The following is a 21,649-nucleotide window of genomic DNA, read 5'->3' on the forward strand; positions in this document are numbered from 1 at the left end:
ATATGTTTTATTAAATATTAATACAAAATCATACATTAAGTTACAGATGCTCAAACTGCTAATTTACAAATACTTTAGAAGAAGTTTTACAAAATACGCATAGAATACGCACATAATACGTCGTACATACGCAGCATATACGCCTTAAATACGCATTATATACGCAGTATATACGCATAAAATATGCACAACATAAAACTGAACACATCCAAAAAATTTATCGACAGCTCGACTTTATATAATACTGAACATATCCAGTACGCATACTAAACCCTAAACGAGAGCTGCTCTCTTCGCCTCGATGTTTCTTTTACTGCGAGTTGGGTTGTTGTCTTCTCCGTCCGACCGACGGCCGCTTCTGTCCGAGGATGCTATCTCGTCCGACCTACATCAGGTCATAGAAAAGATAAGTAAGAACTCGTTCATTTCTTATTTTTGCTCAATCAGAATGGTCAGAAATAAGGATAAAGCTGCATCAGGCATAGAAAAGATCCAGCATGAAAACATAGTACTCAGGTGGATGTAGGAGGCAGTGATAAAACATATGTCTATCTGAAATGCAATTACTGTGATAAAGTTGTGAAAGGTGGTGTGACTAGGATGAAGGAACACCTTTCAGGTTCTCACAAGAATGTTGTTCCATGCTCAAAAGTTCCTGATGTTGTAAGGGATGAGATAAAGTCATACATGAATAAGTCTACCACATCAAAACATCTTGCACAGAAGCAATTTGAGGATAGAGTTGATGTTGGATCTTACTACGGGTGTGAGCGCAGTATTAGGGATTCATCATCTTTTATGAAGCTTTCATCTAGGGGTGCTAGACGGCCTATGGATCATTATATGGTTGACACATCGGAGGATAGGCCTTCTACTACACAGAAGATGGCCCCAAAAAAAGCAAGAGAGGTACGGAGAAGAGTGTGTAAGGATATAGGCAGATTCTTCTACGAAAATGCATTTCCATTTAATGTTGTAACATCACCTACTTATTACAACATGATTCGTTCAGTTAGAGCATTTGGGAGAGTGTTCAAACCTCCAACCATGTATGATTTAAGAACATTGATTTTGAAGGAGTTGGAAAGCACTGATAAAAGTATCGAAGAAATTAAGAAGACTAGGCCCAAACAGGAGTAACAATTATGTCAGATGGGTGGTTTGATATCAAACATAGAAGTCTGATCAACATTCTCAATAATAATCCTTATGATATTATATTTTTAAGGTCAATTGAAGCATCTGACCAGGTCAAAGATGCTGAGTTCATATTTGAATTATTAGATAGCATTATTGATGAGGTTGGAGAACATTTGGTTGTACAAATTGTGACAGATAATGCAAGTTCTTATAAGGCTATAGGTAATAAACTTATAGAGAAGAGGAAACATTTGTACTGGACTTCATGTGCTGCACATTGCATAGACTGATTCTTAAGAAGCTTGGGGAGCTACCTCAATATAAAAATGCACTCACTAAAGCCAAAAAAATAACCAAATTTATTTACAACCACTCTTGGGTGCTAGCTCTTATGAGAAAATTTTTGAAGAAAGAAATTCTAAGGCCAGCCGCAACAAGATTTGCCACCGCTTACTTGACCTTAGAGAGCATGCTGGATGCTAGGTAATCTTTAGAGGCTATGTTCACATCTAAACAGTGGTTGAGTTGTGCTTGGGCGAAGAAGGCTGAGGAAAAAGAGATTAAAAAGATTGTTTTAAATGACAGATTTTGACAAGGTGTCTTATATGCCATTTCAACCATTAGACCTTTAGTTCATATTTTAAGGATGGTGGATGCTGAGAAAAAGCCTGCAATAGGTTTCATCTACAATGCCATGGATGAAGCCAAAGAGATGATTGCCTCCAACTTAGGAGACAGTGAGGGAAGCTTTAGGGAAATTTGGAATATTATTGATGATATTTAGGAACTACAGCTTCACCGACACTTGCATGCCGCTGGCTACTATCTAAACCCTCAGTATCAATATGCAGAGAATAAGTCTACAAACCCTAAAATAAAGTTGGGATTAAATCATTGCATGAATCGTTTAATAAGTGATGCAACTGAAAAATTAAATGCTGACTTGCAATTGGTATATTTTAGGAACAAAGAATTTTTTTTGGATTACAACAAGCAAAATATACAATTGACAAACGATCTCCAGTTGAGTGGTGGATTCAATTTGGTGATGGGACTCTAGAATTACAGCATTTTGTTGTGAAAGTTTTGAGCTTGACATGCTCTTCATCTGGCTATAAAAGAAATTAGAGTACCTACAACCAAGTACATACAAAGAGGAGAAATTGCTTGTCGACATTGAGGATGAACTCACTGGTGTACATTATATACAATAGGAGACTCAGAGATAGAAATTTGAAGAAAAAAGGATTAATGGATGATGAAGATCCTTTGCTTTATGATGATGTGGCATCTGATGATGAGTGGTTTGTAGATGATGAAGTTGAAGTGACGCCGTCTGAATTACAAGATGAAGATTTAAATGTTGATTTCTTTGATGGTCTTAAAGCATCCACATCCACCACAACTCAAGAACAAATCAAAAAAGGTATATAAATAATATAGTTTTTTTCTTAAACTTTTATTAATGTATCACACTATTATTTATTATGATATTATTCAAAAAGATTTAGGGAAGAGGAAGATAACTGATAATGAGGAAGAAGAAGCTTATTGGGAGATATTGGACTCTATAGGAGGGGGAAGAAGAGAGAGCAGTTCATCATAATGATGATTCAAATGAAGACCCCCTTAGTGATGAGTGATGATTGATGAGTGATGACAGTGCTGATGACTACAGACTAGTGAGTTCTTATGTGAAATGTCTCCCTTATTATTTTCAAAGATGTGGTAAGTAGCATTTTTATGTTCTATATATTATTTACTCATTAGTATATACAAAATTTATTATTTTATGTTTACGTAATTTTTTTTATTTTGAGGCTTACGCCTCAAAACACCTTAAGGCTTACGCCTCACGTCACAAATGAAAAACGCCTCAATACCCGAATACGCAATTTTAAACATTGGGTGGGTAGGGAATATGTAAGTAGGAGCCTAGGCAGGAATGGGAAGAAGAAAACAAGCAAGATAAATTTGGAGGAATGAGGGAACATGAGCGGAGAAGGGAAGAGAGGGAACCATGAAAAGACCACAATGCTTGCTTCATGGAAGGCATGACACATCCTCTTGCACATGTCTAGTAAGAACATCTATGACTAAAGTAAAAAAGATATGAGCTTAAAGTTGATCATTGATGTAATTCAACTGAAATAAGAAAATACTTTGTCAAACCACTTTGTGTTTGAACACAAGTAACATCTCCTGCATACATATTCTTAATGACTTGAATATAAACATTATTAACCCCTTTTTTTCTAGAACTCTCCAAAGCACATATCTTGGAACTTTATTATATGCTTTCTCTAAATCAATAATAAATATCATGTGTAGATCCTCTTTATTCTCTCTATACTTCTCCATCAAATCACAATTAATGTACAGCTTCCATAGTATACCTACCCGACATGATTCCAAATTAATTTTGAAAAATATTAGTATCACATCATAACATATACTCAATAACACTTTTTCATAGTTTTAAAGTATGATACATTAACTTAATTCCTCTATAATTTGCACTATTGTGAATCACCTCTATTAATAAGGAATCAATACACTCCTTCACTCATCTGTCATCTTTTCAATCTTCAAAATAATATTGAAAAGTTTCGTAGGCTAAGAAATTTATTCATCTCATAAGTATTTCCACACCTCTATTGGAATATCATCAGATCCAATATGAGTCTTGCCTTGAGGCTTTCCTCAGCGCAATTCCAGTGAAAAACACATCGAGGCTTACGCCTCAAACTTTTTATGAGGCTTGCGCCTCAGTTTGGCTAAGGCACGCCACACATTGCTAACGTGAGGCTTACGCCTAACCCTATTTATATATATATTTATTAAAATCACGCTTATATGCAACCCAAGCTGCAGCAACTTCCTCTCGACTGCCTTGACCTCCAGTCCTCCGTTTTCTCCATAGTCAGCATCGTCGTAGTCGCCAGGGCTCACTTGAAACTCGTACACCACCACCACTTCCTATAAAATTTTAAGAGTATTAATCTCATCTTTATTTTAATAAAAAATATTTATAAAAGAGGAAGATGACTGAAATAAATAAAGAAGCAAATTGGGAGGCATTGGACTCCATAAGATGAGGGAGGGGTGAGACCAATTTGTTGTTATGATGACGACTCAAATAAAAAACTTCTTAATGATGACAGTGCAAATCTAATCTAAGTTTTTGTCAATTATTATAGTTTTCTAGAGGAAATTATTGTGGATGAGCAAGGGAACTAAAAAAGAAGGAATTTGCGGTTGAACTTGATATTATATGATACTTTTATGTCATTCATATATTTAATATTATTTTGCTCTTATAATATTCGAATTTTAATTTTATTTCATGTAATTTATCACACTTTACGTCTTGTACAATTTTCTATTTCATATGTATGTCAATTTGTTACTTCATAATTGAATAGAGAAAGGTAACATATCATCTTTTAACATATTATTTGGATATTATAAAAAAAACCACCCACTTTTAACATTTATTTTGACTTAACGCAATTTTTTTTATTTTGGGGCTTATGCCTCAAAATGCCTTGAGGCTTACAACTCGCCTCAAGAAACAAAAAATGCCTCAATACCCAATTGCGCAATTTTAAACCTTTATCTAAACAATCAATTTTTTCTTCTAATAAAATAATCAATATGAGTTTTACTATATCCATCCTTATAAGTGATGAAATGCTCCCCTCTTTTCTTAAATAAGATGTTAGAAATTACAAAATCGTAAGCTAGAGAAAAATCTAATATAGTCCTACCACCTTTATTAGACGCTCTAAATCCATAAACACCATGTTTTAAAATCTTTTATCTTTCTACCAACATATCCATTTAAATCCCCCCCCCCCAATAAAAACAATTTTTTTAAAAGGTATCTTTTATATTAATTCGTTTAAGTCATTTTCAAACTTTAATTTTGAATGCATATCGAAATTAACTTAAGGAGCATAAGCATTTATAATATTAATAATCTTAACATCAATAACAATCTTTAAAATTATAATTTTATGTTCAATTCTATTAATTTATATAATATTATCTTTCAAACTCTTATCTATAATCATAACTACATCATTTTTAGTATAACTACTACCTAAATACCATAGTTTAAATCCTAAACTATCAATCTCCTTAGCCTTCTCTTCAACCCATTTAATTTCCTGAATGCATTGCATGTAGTACAACTAAAAGATCAGTACTAGAATGAACTAATAGCTACTCAGCCCGACCTAATATAGAAATTGAGGTACCTGAGACATTGCACCAATGAAGGACAGTACACTCAAGGCCAAAAATGGTCCAGATGCTCCAATCACCCCAACTCCTATAGCCATGATGTAAAAAAATACGATACAGATGTAGATGCTGAAAATAATGATGCAAACGATGAAAAATATGTAATCTTTCGTGGAGCTAACAATGCTTGCAATATCAAAACACCAATAGTAACACCTACAGTACCAAGTACTAGTGCATGTACCAATGTTGCTTGGAAACTCACAAATAATTAAAGTTATTTCAGAGCATGAAGCCACCTATATTTAAGGGAGGAGTGGATGCTAGAGCTGTTGAGAATTAGATGATCAGGACAGAAAACTTTGAATGGTATGAAGTATCTTGCAGATAGATAGTTATCTCTTGCTATCTTTATATTGGAGGGTAAGGCAAAGCATTGGTGTAGAGACCAACATTTGGTGAAGTTTAAAGATAAACATGAAGAATAGATCAGATGGGATGAATTGGAGGTAAGTTTGCAAAGATTGGTTTATCCCTCCTTTCACACGACAACCAAAGTAAATCCACATTATTATTCATATATGCTCCACAGCTGATCAACACTCATAATGAAAGTATTACAGGATGAGAGCATTGAATGATCAATTATGTTAGCCTTTAATTCCTCTTCATATCAAGGATTTTGCTAAATTAGTGGAGAATGATATACTTCTAGAGCCTGATATGACTTTAATAAGACAAAAATGGAAAAATAATTATAAGAAAAGACCAACTGACAATAAGTGAGATAATCAATTTAATACAAAGTAAAAGTTTGTTTATGATCAGCATCAACAATAGTAGCTAAATTAGTGGAGAATGCTATACTTCTAGATAATGATATGACTCTAACAAGACAAAAATAGAAAAACAATTATAAGAAGAGACCAACTGACACTAAATGAGAATTAGATCAATAAAAGTAGAAGTTTGTTTATGATCAGCAACAACAGTAAGCGGCAGGAAGGTCAACATGTTAATCCGGTCTGTGCGACATGTGGGAAGCCTAGGGGTGTAAGTGAGCCGAGCCGGTTCGTGAGCCGGCTCGAACTCACTCGAAAACAAGCTCGCGAGCCGAGCTTATCGAGCTGCGAGCGCAGCTCAAGCTCGAGCTTAAACTCGAGCTCGGCTTGGGAGCTCGCGAGCCGAGCTCGCTTGATTATTTGAATTAAAAAAAATAAAATGACCGAAGGCGGTAATTCCAAATGAGGAAGGAGTGGGCATCGGTCGGGATTTCCAAAAATTAAAATGGCCAAAGCAGCAATTCCAAAATAATGAAAAAAAAAATAATACTATTTCGATATTTCCTGCCAAAAAATATATATAATGTTAATTTTATTTAATCTAACCAATGAAAACTGCTGACAGCTGCTATTATTTTTTTTTGGGAAAGGTGGAAAGCTGCAGCATGCTTTTGCTTTTTCTTTTAAGGCTTCGTTTGGGACGGCTGCAGCTGTATCTTTTTTAAAAAAATTATGTCAACGTAATGTTTAAAGAACAAAAGTTTGGTGCATCAATTTTTTCTCTGAAATTTGTATAGCATATCAAAATTTTGAAAAATAGTTTAAATTAAAAAAGATAAATTTTTTAATAATATAAGTTTTTTTTTTTTAAATTACAAATTATATGCTTCATGTTTAAAATTTAAAACATAAACAAATTTGTTGATTATTTGTTTTATTTAAACCATTCAAATGTATTGTTAAAAACTCAAATAAAAATATAGAGTGGTATTTAATGTCATCTATAGAACATATATTTGGACACGCATGCAGCATAGTATATAGGTCTAAAAATATTGTTTAATAAATTGATATTTCTTCTGATATTTAGTTTGCACAATTGATTTTTAATACATTATTCTTATATTTTGATAAACTGCATCTGACCATTACCTTTAATGTTTTTAATCCAGAAAGAAACATAGATGAATGTTACAAGAATACTGTTTTATGTATCATTTTTTTTTTTTTCTTCTTATTCTCCATGTCTATAGGTGGTTCCTTCATCATCTTATGCTGTTATATGCTCTGCGTCGGACTTCCTCCTCAATTGGTTGGTTGATTCTAAGCATGAACACCACCAGTGGTCCTCTGCATTTTCTTTGGGATTGATATCAGATTGCTTTCATGCAACTGATAGAATGCTAAAGATGAACGTTGTAACAGTTCTTATTCAGGCATATAAGATAAAATGTCAAACTAATACAAGATCAGCTCGCAAACTATCCAATCCAAGCTGTCAAAACAGAAGTTTTATTTGGTCCGGTCGACCGAATGAGAGAAACATTCGGTCGCAGGCAAAATCCCGTTGTACCGAGGTGTACCGAGTTTTTGCCTCGACCGGATGTTTCAAAACAAAAGATTCAGAAAAATTGGGTACACAGTTATGAGATCAACATGTGGACCTTTTCAGAACTATCTCCAAAGGATCTATCCACCAACTTAATTTAAGCTAAACTTCTTCCAATAATTAATTTGCACATCAAATTTTCTAACGTAACAAATTTTCTTAAGTAACGCATTCTCAATGTCACATACAATTCAATCAATTAATGATAAATTCAAATATTCATTCAGCAATATTGGAAGAAATACTAAGTACAAGCATGAGAAATGATATGGCAAATGGCCTAAAAACATAACCTGCAGCAACATTAAAAAAAAAATTGTTCAGTGCAAAGGCAGTAATTGTCCTGAAATGTGTAATAATTACAGTAAAAAACAACCATTGCAAAACTTCTGTCAGAGTCATCAAAATGGGACAATGCTTGACCGGAATTCATTCCAGTTGTAAGCTCTCGCATAACAACAATAAGTTCAACTTATTAATCAACAAACGCTTCAGTATTGCATAGCATATACAATTTTAGCAGCAGCATTGTTACTTTCTGACAGAATTAATACGGAAATTATATCCTCATGCTCTCTTCGCCCTCTTAATTAAGTTTTGAGTAGTTTTGAGATTAAAAATAGAATCCCAAAGCATTCCAGGAGGCCATCCAAGTGCCCAAATAACAACATAAATAATTATGTTTGGTATTAGTAACAAAATAAAATTGCAATGAGCCAGTTTATGAATGGTGACGAGTTTTGATTAAATTAATCTTGGATAAAAACCAATAAAATCCTCTAGCAAAAAGTTAGAAAAAACATATATAAACATAAATTTGCAATAGCAAGGTTCTTTCAAATTTGTTCGGGAATGAAAAAAGATTGATGGAAAACAACACAGTTATAATCAAAAAAATTTTGTAGGATTTGTGAAGGAATTACGTTAAATCCTACCCAAATCCCTTAAAACTTGTAAATACTGACATAAATAAATGCTTGATTTTGTAGGATTGGATAAACATTAGATGAAAGAATTTTAGACAACATTAATTCAAGATTTTTCTTAAATCCTGCTAAAATTTTTTTTGGAATTTTAAATCGTAATTTGAGAAATATTATTGAAGCACGTTATTAGTTAAAAATTTTTTTGTGAAATCCCGTCTCCCTCTCTTAAATCCAGAAACAAAAGCAAAAAATGATCAGGATATAGAAATTAAAAAAAAATCATATGATTTTTATTCTAAAAAAAAACAAAGCAGAAATAGCAGACGGTGGGCTAGGGCTTCGACAGCAACAGTAAGGAAGAAATGCTACCTTCTCTTAACATGAACTCCTATTGCAGCCTTTAGTTTCGATTAAGCAGATGAGAGGCGGAAGGTGTGACTTCAGATCAGTCAAGAGGGAAGGTAGTTGTCGCACTTCAGATTGTAGAGCCTGTGTCGGTGATGGCGTGAGACAAGAAAAAAGGAATGGGGATTTTCGAATAGGGGAGGCGGGCAGTGCTGGCTTGAAGTGTGGTCCTGAGAGGAGGACGGAAGAAGAGTTGGAAGTAATCGAAAATAACTCTTGGAGAAATGGTAGATGACCGAAAAGCAGGAGGTCAGAAATGATCGACAACTTCCGCACGAACTGGGCAGTTGCGTCATTTTTGTTCTTCGAAACCGCGGAAAGCAGTGTACCGTGGGAGGTAAGGTTCAGTCGCGGGAAGCAACGAGCGGCAGCAGAAATTTTCGTAACCGGCTCTGCCGCGATCAAGCCAAACAAATGCTTAACTGCTTTTTAAATAGTAAAGCAGCAGTGACGCCGTCCCAAACCAGCCCTAAATCTCATTAATTATCTCAACTCCTCTCTTCTCCCCATAAGAAAAAAATATATATTTAATTTTCAATGCTCAACCATCTTCTCCAATGGCAAGCTCGACGTGGATGATGCAGACGAGGAAGATGACTAGCTCGAAGGCTGTTCGGACTGCCGGGCTCGCGAGCCGGCTTGAACTCATTAACAGTGGGACGAGCTCGAGTTCGAGCTCGTTGTCTGACTGACAAGCCGAGTTCGATAGTGTCAAAACTCGACTCGTTTACACCCCTAGGGAAGCCCCATTCAAAAAAGAGCTTGATGAAATTCTGAAAGATATTATTGCTGTAGGGATCAAGGCCATATAAAGAGAATTTGCCCAAGGAATGTTTAGCGTGAAAGAGAGCAAAAAGGAAAATCATCTGAAGGTGATACAAGAGCAATACCAACATGAATTTTTTCACTGACATCTCAAGAAGACAAGGAGTCTTCGGAGGTTATGAAAAATATGATTAGTATTTCTAACATTGTCCCTAGAGTGCTTTATAATTCAAGAGCTTTACATTCTTTCTTATTTGAGTTGTTTTTACTAAGTTGTATATGGAACATGTTCACGTTACTCATGGGTTGTGTATCATATTATCTGTCGGTATAGCATATTTGCAAATACCTTATGCATAGTAGATATAGTGATAGCTGGTAGAATATTCAGGTTTGAATTGATTTTGTTACAAAAGACTGAGTTTGACGTAATTTTGGGTATAAATTGGCTAACTAAATACTATCATGAGTGCTAGAAGAAGAGAGCCAACCTTGATTGCCTCATGATAAGACATTCTACTTTCAATGCAAGAAAGGAACAATGACATCTCTTGTTAGTTCTAATAAGGTGAATAAATAGAAGATAATATTTTTTGCAAAGTTAGGAGCAATCAAAAAGCAATTGTTATTGTGTGGCAGAAAACATAGAACTCCACTAAGTTGATTTTGAAGTTAGAGAGACACAATTGATGTATCCCCAATTAGTGAATCAAGCTACTAAGAAAATCAAATTAATCAGAGGTAGATTAAAGGCGTCCCAAGATCGTCAGCAAAAATACTATAGCTCAAAATATATAATGGTTGAATTTAAATTCGATAAATTTTTGTTCTTAAAAGTTAGGCCTATGAAAGGTATTTCTAAATTTAGCCAAGGAGAAAACAACAACAACGACATCAAACCAAGGAGGAAGGTTGAAATAAAATATATCTGATCGTTTGAAATAATTGAAAGAATTAAAAAAATTGTCCATAAATTTGCATTTTCAATAGATGTGTCTAGTATACAAAATGTTTTTTTATATATCAATGCTTAGAAAATGAGTCACAAATGAAAGTAAGAGAATGATAAATTAGGAAATTGAAGTACAGAGCTACTAAACTTTACAGAATCAAAAATGATGTTAAAATCTGATGTAAAAAACTTAAAACCAGAAAAATATCTTATGTGAAAGCAAAATGGAAATATGTATCATAAAGAAGAACGACTTAAAAATATGAAAGATATGATAGAAATTCCCTCACTTGTTTAATTGATTATGAAAGAATTGAATTTCAAAGACGAAATTTCAATGAGGAAAGAATTGTAATATTCAAGATTTTTGAAAAAGGACAAGTCAAAATTTATCCAAAATATTATATCCCATTTTTTACACCTCTCAAAATTAATAAGTAATATTTTTATAAAATCCTATATTTTGTATAGATCATTTTCTTAGATATATTTATACAAGTAACTATAAGTATATAAGCTTATAAAAGTTAAATCAGTGTTTAAAATAATTAAGCTAAGTTAATTTTTAATGCTACTGTGTGCAAGGAACTATTGTAATGTAGCTTTTCTCATTTCCCATCCCACTTATCCGTGCATGCATTGGCTGATGCATTAATCGACGGCCAAGATCTGTAGTTAGGAATATAGTGATAATATAATAGCTTATACAAATAGCAAGTTTACGTGAATCCCTCAACTTCAAATCCACTATTCACCGAGCCGAAGGCGGAGTGCTGGAGAAGGCCAAAGAAAGTTACGGAAGAGATAAGAAAAAGAAGAAGAAGAGGAAGAGGAACTAGGATGTGGTAGGGTAATAATTGTTGCTCAAACAAAAAAAGGCATAAGCCTAGAAACTCCCTTTATGTGGCTATCAATTTTAGATATGGGGAATGAAACTTTATATGGGCGTAAACTCCTAGAATTAATAACACTTCTCCATCAGATAGCACTCTTGATTAAGGAGCTTGGTTCTAGATTTAACAGCACTTGCTTGTAATGGTAGTACTCGAAAGTAAATGTGTTCAGCTGTGGTGCTTTGTGCATGCAACATGAGAATGGGGATGGATGGTTTCCATTGCAAAGAGTCTTGAATATGATAACATGGCTTCAAGTAAAGGAGCTAAAGCGTTGTAATTACTTCAAAGAACTTGTTCCGACCATTTAACATAATCATAAGGTATAATGTCTACTTATTGTGTAGGGAAATTTAAAGAAATTAAACAAAGACCAGCTAAACTGTCCCATCCTCTTTTTTTTTAACAAATGCATCCACAAAATATCCCATCCCATGGAGTGGCAATAACATAAAAACAAGAGTTTCAAGAAAAGGACAAGCACAACAAGATCATACAGAATGATAGCATCAAATTCAATGTCTTTAATAAATACATCTTCTGAATAAACTGTATACAACAAGACTTACTTTTGGTTCTTTTATGGCCGCCACTGAATCGCATAAAAATTCAATAACCAAGATCGCTGGGGTCTCCAACATACTCAGCAACATGCTCAAGCAGTACATTAATCAAAGCATGGCTATCTGCATCTCTGACTAACGCTGTCTCCTTTTCAGAATCCCTCTCCACCAAACTCCCATACACACCCTTATGTTTACCATACAGAATAAGCACCGACCCCCCGCGTTTTGGAAGAGCAGTCTCTAATATCTCTTGATCCACTCCCTGCACAAGCTCCCCGCTTTCATCCATCCTAATATCACAAGTTGTAGGGCCAACAACATCCACCACCTCACCTTTCTTAAGATACAGTTTCCCTCCAAACTTTTTACTGATTATTCTGACCCTAATATGACTTGTCAACCACCGAACTGGACTTCTCACTGCAGTTGTAGTAACATCATGCTTTCTCCTCTTCTCCTCCTTACTTCTTTCCTCATACCTTCTATCCTTGCCCGTTTTCTCATTCTCTCTACGCTCAAACTTTCGTTCATCCCTACCATTAGTACGATCATCCTTCCCATTAATTGATTTGAATCCAGCGGCGATCTCCTCCTTCTGGCTTTTCTTCCCTAAATTAAGCGCTTGCGGCTCATACCCAAACCCCTCAGTCCCTGCCCTTCTTTTATACTCAAAAACCTTTGGATCCTCCTTACCGTTTCGCCCAATAGGCTTCCCCTCAACCCAACCCTCCCCGGCTAAGATAGCTACCCCAAAACCCTCAACGGGGACATCGGGGGGCCCATCATCGGGTAAATCTTTTATCGCTTCCTGAAATCTCTTCTCTGACATTCGAGCATCGCCTTCTTGGGAATTAGCATCCACACCATTAGAGCGAAGCATCAGGCCGTATCCACTGGCTTCGGAGGAGCCGTTGCCAGAAAAGGCTTCGAGCACGAATCGGGTCTCGGTTGCTGGTTCATCGGTAGTAGGAAGAGGGAGGTTCTTCATCTTCATGTTAGACCGGTAATCAGAGTTGGGGATGGGAGTGCTGACGCGCTGCAAGGTGGAATCAGAAGATGGATTTTCTGATGGATCAAAGACAGTGACAAAATGCGGCTTGGCTTCGTCATCGAGGCCACCTTCATGATTGCGGTCGCCGCTAGAATTGAAAGATTGGGGAGGTTTTGAGGTAGGAGGGCGAGAAGAGGAGGATTTTGAGGAGATCGAGAAGGATAGCTTCATGCTTTGACGCAGCTAGCAGGTCGAGATTAGAGTTAAACAATGGAGCGGGCCAGAAACCCTAGAAAAAGGAAGAAAATAATGAATAATGTTCAAGGTGAAATGTTCTCAAGTAAATTTAAATTAAGCAATAGGAATTCGTCTACAAATTAATTTAGAATAAAGCAAAAATTAATAAAATTAGGTCTTTTCATGAAAACGCCTCTTTTGCGTTTTCTCATTCCCTCCGTTTGGTTGGCCATGCAATGCAAATAACCTGAAAAATGATTCTTTTGCAATTAACCGATTGGGTATATATCCGCAGTCTACGAGAAATACCATTCTATCAAGACCAATACCGAGCAATACCCCGATTTTGCTAGGTATTGCTCGATATTGTTAGGTATCTCGGTATTGCTCGGTATTGGTCTTGATAAAGCGGTATTTCTCGTTATTGTCAAGCAATACCTAGCAATACCTAGCAATACACGAACATAGCAATACCGGGTTCTGGTTTGGGCAGGTCGTCGGGCCGCGCGGTAAAGAGTATGAGCACGTGGCGACATGTTATTGGCGTCCGAACGTAGAGCTACGTTAGGACACCGGACGTAATAAAAATTCATGTCAAAGAGGCTTTGTGTAATATCACATATTTTGATCTAGTCTAATAACATTTTAAGAATCATTATAAGTCCAATTTATAAATCATCTTTATAATAGCATAAATATTATTTTGCTTTAATTATAATAATTTTATCCTAGTTTCATAGGAAATGCAGATATGAAAATAAGAAGTATTGTAATTCACTAAGAAATTGACATGTGTCAGTACATGTTGGTTTTTTATGACCATAGTCAAGTGATGAAAGATAGACTGATGAATTTATAGATTAAACTCTTGGCTCTTATATATAAATTTGAAGAAATTAATATAATTTTATATTTTAATATATATAATTTTCAGTTGTTTTTATTGGATTAATTTATGTTGATGAATTCATCGAAGCTCTAATTGATTAATTAAGATATTGAAATAGATAATTCTTCTAAATTTTGATCTTAAGATATTACACTTTGTAAGTGAGTGAATGCAAAAGATGAAGCATATTTCATAAGCTAGAAGACAGTGTTCCTCCAATAGAATCCGAAGAAGAGGAAGGGAGCAAAGATTCTAGGCGGGGCGACTAGGATTTAACATAGATGAAAACCCAAAGCATCCATATTTTAGCCAAACTAATTGAAGCTTTTCACACTACCCACACTAAATCATCTCATCTCAAAAATATTAAGGTTAGTTTTTTTTTTTTAAGAGTATTTCTTATTTAATTAAATTTAGTTTCAATTTAAGAAGTTATTTGTTATTATTATTTCCTAATAATAATGTTATTTTTTTAAATAATATCAAACATTTGTAATCATTTATATCAGTCATTTATTTTGAACTTAGTGATGAATTCTAATTTTAAGTTAATTTATTTGTAAACTCTAAATGGATATGTAATATTAATAATATCATTTTCAAACAAACAAAATTTCCTATATAATTTTCATGTAAGCACTAAATGATTATTGCCATCACATTTTCTAAATTCTTTTAGTTGGATAGATTTTAGTTTTTTTTTTTTTTTATAAATTATATCAAACAAGTTAAAAAGTAATATTAAGCAAGTTTCAAATTGAACATTTCTTCTTCTTTTTAATTTTTAGTTTTGTAAATTTTAAATCTACTTAAAATTATTGCTAAGGGGATTTCTTAAGAATTAGTATTTGAATAATTTTGCTTAGAATTTGCATAACAAAATCAACTAAATGTATAAGCAATGTACTCGCTTGTATAATGGTTGTAATTTAAAAGATTTTATTCTTATGACTCATCATTAAATTATATAATTTTAATTTTTAAATGATTTATAATATTTTTATTATTTATCATTAAATTGTATAATTTTATTCTTATGACTATATTATGATGATTTTGAGTATTAGAAGCAATTACAAAGTGAAAATGTAAATTCAATTTTACTATAGGAAAAGTAAGGTGGTGGATTATTAGCGAGCAGAATTTCTGACCACAAAACCAGCTAAATTTCAATTGGAAAATATATAACCATTTCTGATGGAACTGTCAACCAAACCTTTCTACTTAATTCCGTCAAAAATTTTGGCAGAGAATGTCCTATTTTTTTCCTCAATGTCTACCCCTGTCACACCCCAGGATCAAGGAAGCTTGTTATTTATGGAAAGTTTCAATTATTAGAGGAAATATTTAAATTTATGTATTTTTTTCTCTCTTTCTCTTATCTCTTCATTATAATGTTATAAATACATATATGCCCATAATGTAATTTGAATGTTGAATAAATGAAGAACTTAGTGAATTTAATTTCTTTCCTTGGTGTTGGGTTTAGCTTTTAGGTATGCCTTCGTGGTCCTCTGCTTTAGAAGAGCTTGGCAGCTAGTTTCTCATAAAATAATAAATAGAGCTATGTTTAAATTATCACCTTTGGATAACTTATAGCTTTTCCCCTTCTATCCCACCACATCCTACATCAATGATGATGGAGAACTTGGTGAGATGAAAGAGGAAGACCAATGATTTGTCCAAAGATGTTGGTCTGGACATGACACTATTAAAAATTTAATGTTTCTGCAGTGATTCATACCGACAGTTTGTAAACCGCTACTATTGATTGGTATAGACATTGATTTTCACCACTACTAATTTTTATATAATTTCTTACAACATTCAATAGTAGCATTTTCAAAATTATTTAAAAAAATGATCCCACGATCTATCCTCTCCCTCATTTCTTATCTCCTTTTCTCACGTCCGTCTCTTAGGTCCGCCTCCTTCTTTTTACCATGTCTTAGCTCTCATTCATGTGATTCATACTTTTGTTAGTCGCATTCCTCAGCAGAAATCGGGCTTCCCATCCTCAATTTGTGACTCGTAGGGAAAACCTATATCACGATTAGGAAGCTAACGACAGGGAAGGCGATGCTACCAGTTTTGACCATGAAACAATGTTAGATGATGATGCTGGAAGCAAAGGTTTGGAATATGTTGATAATGCTCATGTGGAACATGAAATGGTGGAAGAGCATGAACTCGAGCTAAAATGATAATTGGATATCAACAATTTAGTTAATGCATACAGCTACATGCATGATGAAGCTCCCGTTTGTGACCTTTCCAGTCATGAGTTGTTTGTCCAGTTCTGAACAGGTCAGTAAATCAATTTGAAACATCTCGAGTATGGATGTTGATATTTCATTGAATGGTTATGTTGGTTTGTACAAAGATTCTAGCATGGTTTCGAAGGCATCTTACAACTGTGGAAATCCCCTTGGTTTAGCCATTAATGATCTTTAGGGAGTCGGCAGCTATACTCTAGGCACTACAGGACAGTTAGCAATTTATGATAGATTTTCGATAGACTTTGTGGCAAAAATTTTTTCTCTAAAACGGCAAAAAAATTTAGATAGAAATATTCATTAATTCTTTTGCGGCGGACTTGCGATGGATTTTTTTGCCGCAAATTCATCACAAGTCCACCGCAAATCCGATGCAATTTATCTTATCATACCAACTGATTGGGCATTCATTTCAATTGTTTGTTATGTTCTCTTCCGCTCTCTTTCATGCTAGACTTTGCTCGGATCCTTCGTTGATGTTTTGTCCCTATGACATTGCCTCCTTCGATGATGTTCGTTATTATCATATTGAAGCCATGCTTCCTCGTTGTTCTTTTTCGTTGTCGCCGCCTCACCTCCTTCATATTCTTCTTCACAGCCATCATACCACTTTCACGTTCTTCTTCACAACCAAATTTAAAGATGGAGCTTGCTCGTTGAGAAGGTAAACATCTTTCCTTTCTAGTGAATCTTCATGCAAACCCTAAATATGTCGATGAAGTACTGTATGCATTTTACTGATGATTACTTCTTTGTTGATAATATTATAAAGGGAGTTGAATGTAAACTTCAATTATAGAGGTCAATCTTAGAGTGTAACAGGAGGGATAGTGACTTTGGGCAAACAATCCACTAATAAGAGTACATGCTTTTGATATCTTGAGTCTATTGTACATAGTGATGTTGTAATAGATAGAGTTATTATTAGTATAATTCATGTTGGATACTTTTGGTGGTGTATTGCATCGGGTGTGTTGTATGATAGAAAATTCCTCCTCAAACTTAAGGGAATTTTTTATAAGATGTAGTGAGACCTACAATGCTTTTATGTTACAAAATTTTGGCCATTAAAAGAGAAGCATAATATTAAGTGTTGCAGAGATGAGGATGCTCAGGTGGGTGAGTGGCTTTACTCTTAGAGACATGATACAAAATGAGCATATTCATGAAATGCTTTGAGTAGCTCTTGTGGAAAAGATAAGATTAGAGAGAGTCTCCTTAAATAGTTTGGTCACATATATGCTCATTTTGTATAGTTGAAGTAGGGGAATGCACCGTGCTTGTTGTGTGATAGAAAATTTTCCCTCAAACTTAAGAAAAAATTCTATAAATGGTGAGACCTACACTTCTTTTTTGTGCAGAATGTTGGCCATTAAAAAAAAGCATAATGTTAAGTTAAGTGTTGCAGAGGTGAGGATGCTTAGGTGGATGAGTGGCTTTACTCTTAGAGATAGGAAACAAAATGAGAATATACATGAAAAGGTTGGAGTAGCTCTAATGCAAGATAAGATTAGAGAGAGTCTCCTTAAATGGTTTGGTCACATATATGTTCATTTTGTATGGTTCAAGTGGAGGAATATATTGGGCTTGTTTTTTGATAAAAGGTCTCCCTCAAACTTAAGCAAAAATTCTATAAGATTTGGTGAGACCTACACTGCTTTATGGGGCAGAATGTTATCCATTTAAAAAGATGTATAATATTAAGTTAAGTGTTGCAAAGATGAGGATATACTTGCATGTGAAGTAATATTATTATTATTTTAATTGATAAAATTCTCATTATTTGGTTGCAAGAATTTATATCCTAAGTGTGTTATGGATATTCAAATCTATAAAAGTTGGATGTATAACCAATTATTACCTGGACGCAAGACATTAATAGATAGATTTTTTAATGAAGTGAATTATTTCATTCAAGCAGGCTGTCAATTACCTTCCTTTATATTAGAGGGAAGGTATTGTTGCCCTTATTCAAAGAAAAAAAATCAATCCTACCTCACAACATATGATATTACTGTTGATCTATATCATAGAGGATTCATGCTAGAATATTAGTATTAGACTTCAAATCATGAGTATGAGCCTCATTTCGACTTTCAATACGGCCCATCTACAAGTTTCAATATAGTTGAGGAAGACAGACTTAGGACATTTGAGGACTTAGTTTATGATGCAAGTGCACCACAATTTCAATAATATACATAAGAGTCCCCAAATAAGAAGGCTGAAACTTCTATGATTTGTTGCACCCTGCGCAATAAATAATTTAGAATGGGTGCACTACTCACTTAGAATTATCTTTTGTTGTGAAGATATTAAGTATAAATACATAATTATATAATGTACCCAGAGAATGATTTAATCAATTCATTGGCCTACTTAAGGAGACCAACCTGACATATAATATAATTCCAACATATTTATAATGAATGAAAAAATTTGTTTACAAACTTTGTTTGACAGCTATAAAAAGATATTATTGTTTTAACGGATGCATTATACTATAGGGATATTTTGTTAGAGATTGCTTATCATCCTTATAATGCCCTAAGATTTAAACTAAATTCTTGGAAAATAAGAAAGCAGAAAGAGGTAACAAAAAGTATATTATTATACTTATCCATCATTCCCATGTTATAATGTTTATATTCATCTATGAGTTATGCTGCACATTTGAGATGACATAAGGAACACATCTTATAAGTAGGTGTTCCAACACATTCGTGAGAAATAGAAGATTGGAAACACTTTGACCATATGTATCCTACTTTTATCGTAAAATTAATAAATATAAGATTAGGTTTATGTGCATATGGTTTTACTCCATTTATCCAATCTGTCTCATCTTACTCATGCGGCTCATGATACTCACACCTATAATTTTCCTCTAGAGTTGTATATGACTTCACTCTTCCTATTTCTAACACTTATCATCCTAAGCCCACACAATCTGAAGGTAAAGGTAGATGTGTTCTTGTAACCTTTAATCAATGACTTAAAATTATTGTGGAATGAAAGAGTTACTACATATGATATATCCACCAAATAAAATTTTATATTGAGGGTGGTGTTACTTTGAACAATTGGTCACTTTCTAGCATACAATATACTTTCTAGTTGAAGCATTACAGAAAAGGTAGATTGCCCATATCGTATGGAAAACACTTGGTTTGACTATTGTTGTGTCCCGCAAATCATCCATTTAGGCGAAAGAAGGATACTTTCTCAAAAAATGTAGATGACACAACCTCCACTAAAGTTAAGCAGTAAGAAAATATTTTAAAGAGTAAATTTCATACCCATGATAATTAATTCTTTATCATTAGTTGTTTAAAAAGTTCTATATAGAGTTACTCATAATTGACAAAGAAGAGTATTTTCTTGTCATTGCTATATTGAAGAGAAAACTTGACCAAACATAATTTAGATGTAATGCATATAAAGAAGAATATTTTTTACAATGTGTTCAGTACAGTGATGGACATCAAGGGAAAATCTAAATATATTCTAAAAGATAGGATGGACTTGAAAGATATTTATAGGAGGAAAACACTTAAGTTAAAGGAAGATAAAAATATAAAACTTCTAAAGCAAAAAACCTCAATTCACCTTCACTTAGTGTAGAGATGAGCAGTTTTTGAATGGGTATAAAGCTACCCTTGTGGATATGCTTCCAACCTAAGTTGATATGTTGACATAAGATCGGGGAGATTATTTGGATTGAAAAGTCATGACTATCACATCTTTATGGAATGTTTGTTGCCCACTGCTTTCAGTTCTCTTCTAGAATCAATCTTAAATCCCTTGGCCAAACTAATTATCTTCTTCAAGGACTTATGCTTATTAAGATAGAATGAAGAAGCTTTGGTATATATCTTCCTTTCATTTTGTGCAAGCTTGAGATGATATTTTCTCCAAGATTTTTTGACTCCATGGAGTATCTACCTGTGTATTTATCAAATGAGGCTAAAGTTGGTGGGCATGTTCAATATCTATGGATGTAACCTTTTGAGTGGTAATTTTATGCAAATATAATATATCAAACATTATTAATAAGTTATTAATTCATAACCATATATAATTTAGGTATTTAAATAAACTTAAGAAGACTATAAAAAAAGCACGTCCCAAAGGATTAATATTTGAAATATACTTGATGTATGAGACTATTCAATTTTGCTCATACTATTTTGACACAGAGTTACAATCAATAAGGAATATTGTACTTCAAAATTTGGGTAATCCGGATATACATTAGTTTACCAGTAACATATGAGTATTCAATAAATGTAGTGAGATATTCGGTGCTTGTATTGTGTGTTATTTAGCAGATAAGGAGATGAGAGTTTCCATACTGTACACATTGCTTAATTGTACAAAAGTTGAGCCATATCTCAAGTATATTTAAGTTAAAATTTTGTACATTTTATAGACTCATATATAGAGATAATAAATTCAAAAATTTTGCAAATTTTTTAAAATAGTATGACTACAATATCACTATTTAAGCAGGAAAAGACAGTGGAATCGGAATTTCTAAATTGGTTCAAAGAAACGGTATGTATTTAGATAAGTCACTTCAACCTTATATATCATAATTAACTATTTTATTGAAAATGATAATAATATAGCTACACTTCCTGCACTAATCAGGTCCATAATGAAGCCAGATATTTGAAAGAGCAAGGACTAATGAATCTAGCTTAGGGACCTATGAGAGAAATAAAATGTTAGCCAATCTTTTTGTCAACGATAACAGATTTTAAACTAAAGCTTGGTGTGAAGGTAGAAAAAAAAAAAAGAAGAAAACTTTGGTGTATGTGTGAAAGGGAACAATCATACGGGTGATGACTATGAGTGTTATGAGGTATTATAGGAAGTACTATAGTTGGAATATCTTGATGAAGTGAATAACTTATATCTTTTTAATTATGATTGGTATGATCCAATGCAAAATAAAGGAAGAAGTG

At 33.8% G+C, this 21,649-nt stretch overlaps 1 protein-coding gene across 3 annotated transcripts in view; it reads right to left on the reverse strand.

The window, feature by feature from the left end:
- Positions 1–13,605, reverse strand: part of LOC110111634 (protein MOS2) — a 29,299-nt gene extending 15,694 nt beyond the window's left edge. Inside the window, exons 1-2 of one of the 3 annotated variants that reach the window (XM_028696736.1) lie at positions 12,290–13,605; positions 7,212–7,520 (exon numbers count right to left, since the gene is read on the reverse strand). In XM_028696736.1, the coding sequence (XP_028552569.1) occupies positions 12,330–13,508 (1,179 nt within the window). In that variant the 5' untranslated portion in view covers positions 13,509–13,605 and the 3' untranslated portion in view covers positions 7,212–7,520; positions 12,290–12,329. Of the gene's footprint in view, positions 1–7,211; positions 7,521–7,925; positions 8,073–12,289 lie in introns of those variants that run through there. The other 2 variants (XM_020843586.2, XR_003701439.1) reach the window with 2 other exon arrangements.
- Between the last annotated feature and the right edge of the window lie 8,044 nt (positions 13,606–21,649).

This window comes from Dendrobium catenatum, unplaced genomic scaffold, assembly GCF_001605985.2.
Source record: "Dendrobium catenatum unplaced genomic scaffold, ASM160598v2 fragScaff_scaffold_830, whole genome shotgun sequence".
Taxonomy (NCBI): domain Eukaryota; kingdom Viridiplantae; phylum Streptophyta; class Magnoliopsida; order Asparagales; family Orchidaceae; genus Dendrobium; species Dendrobium catenatum.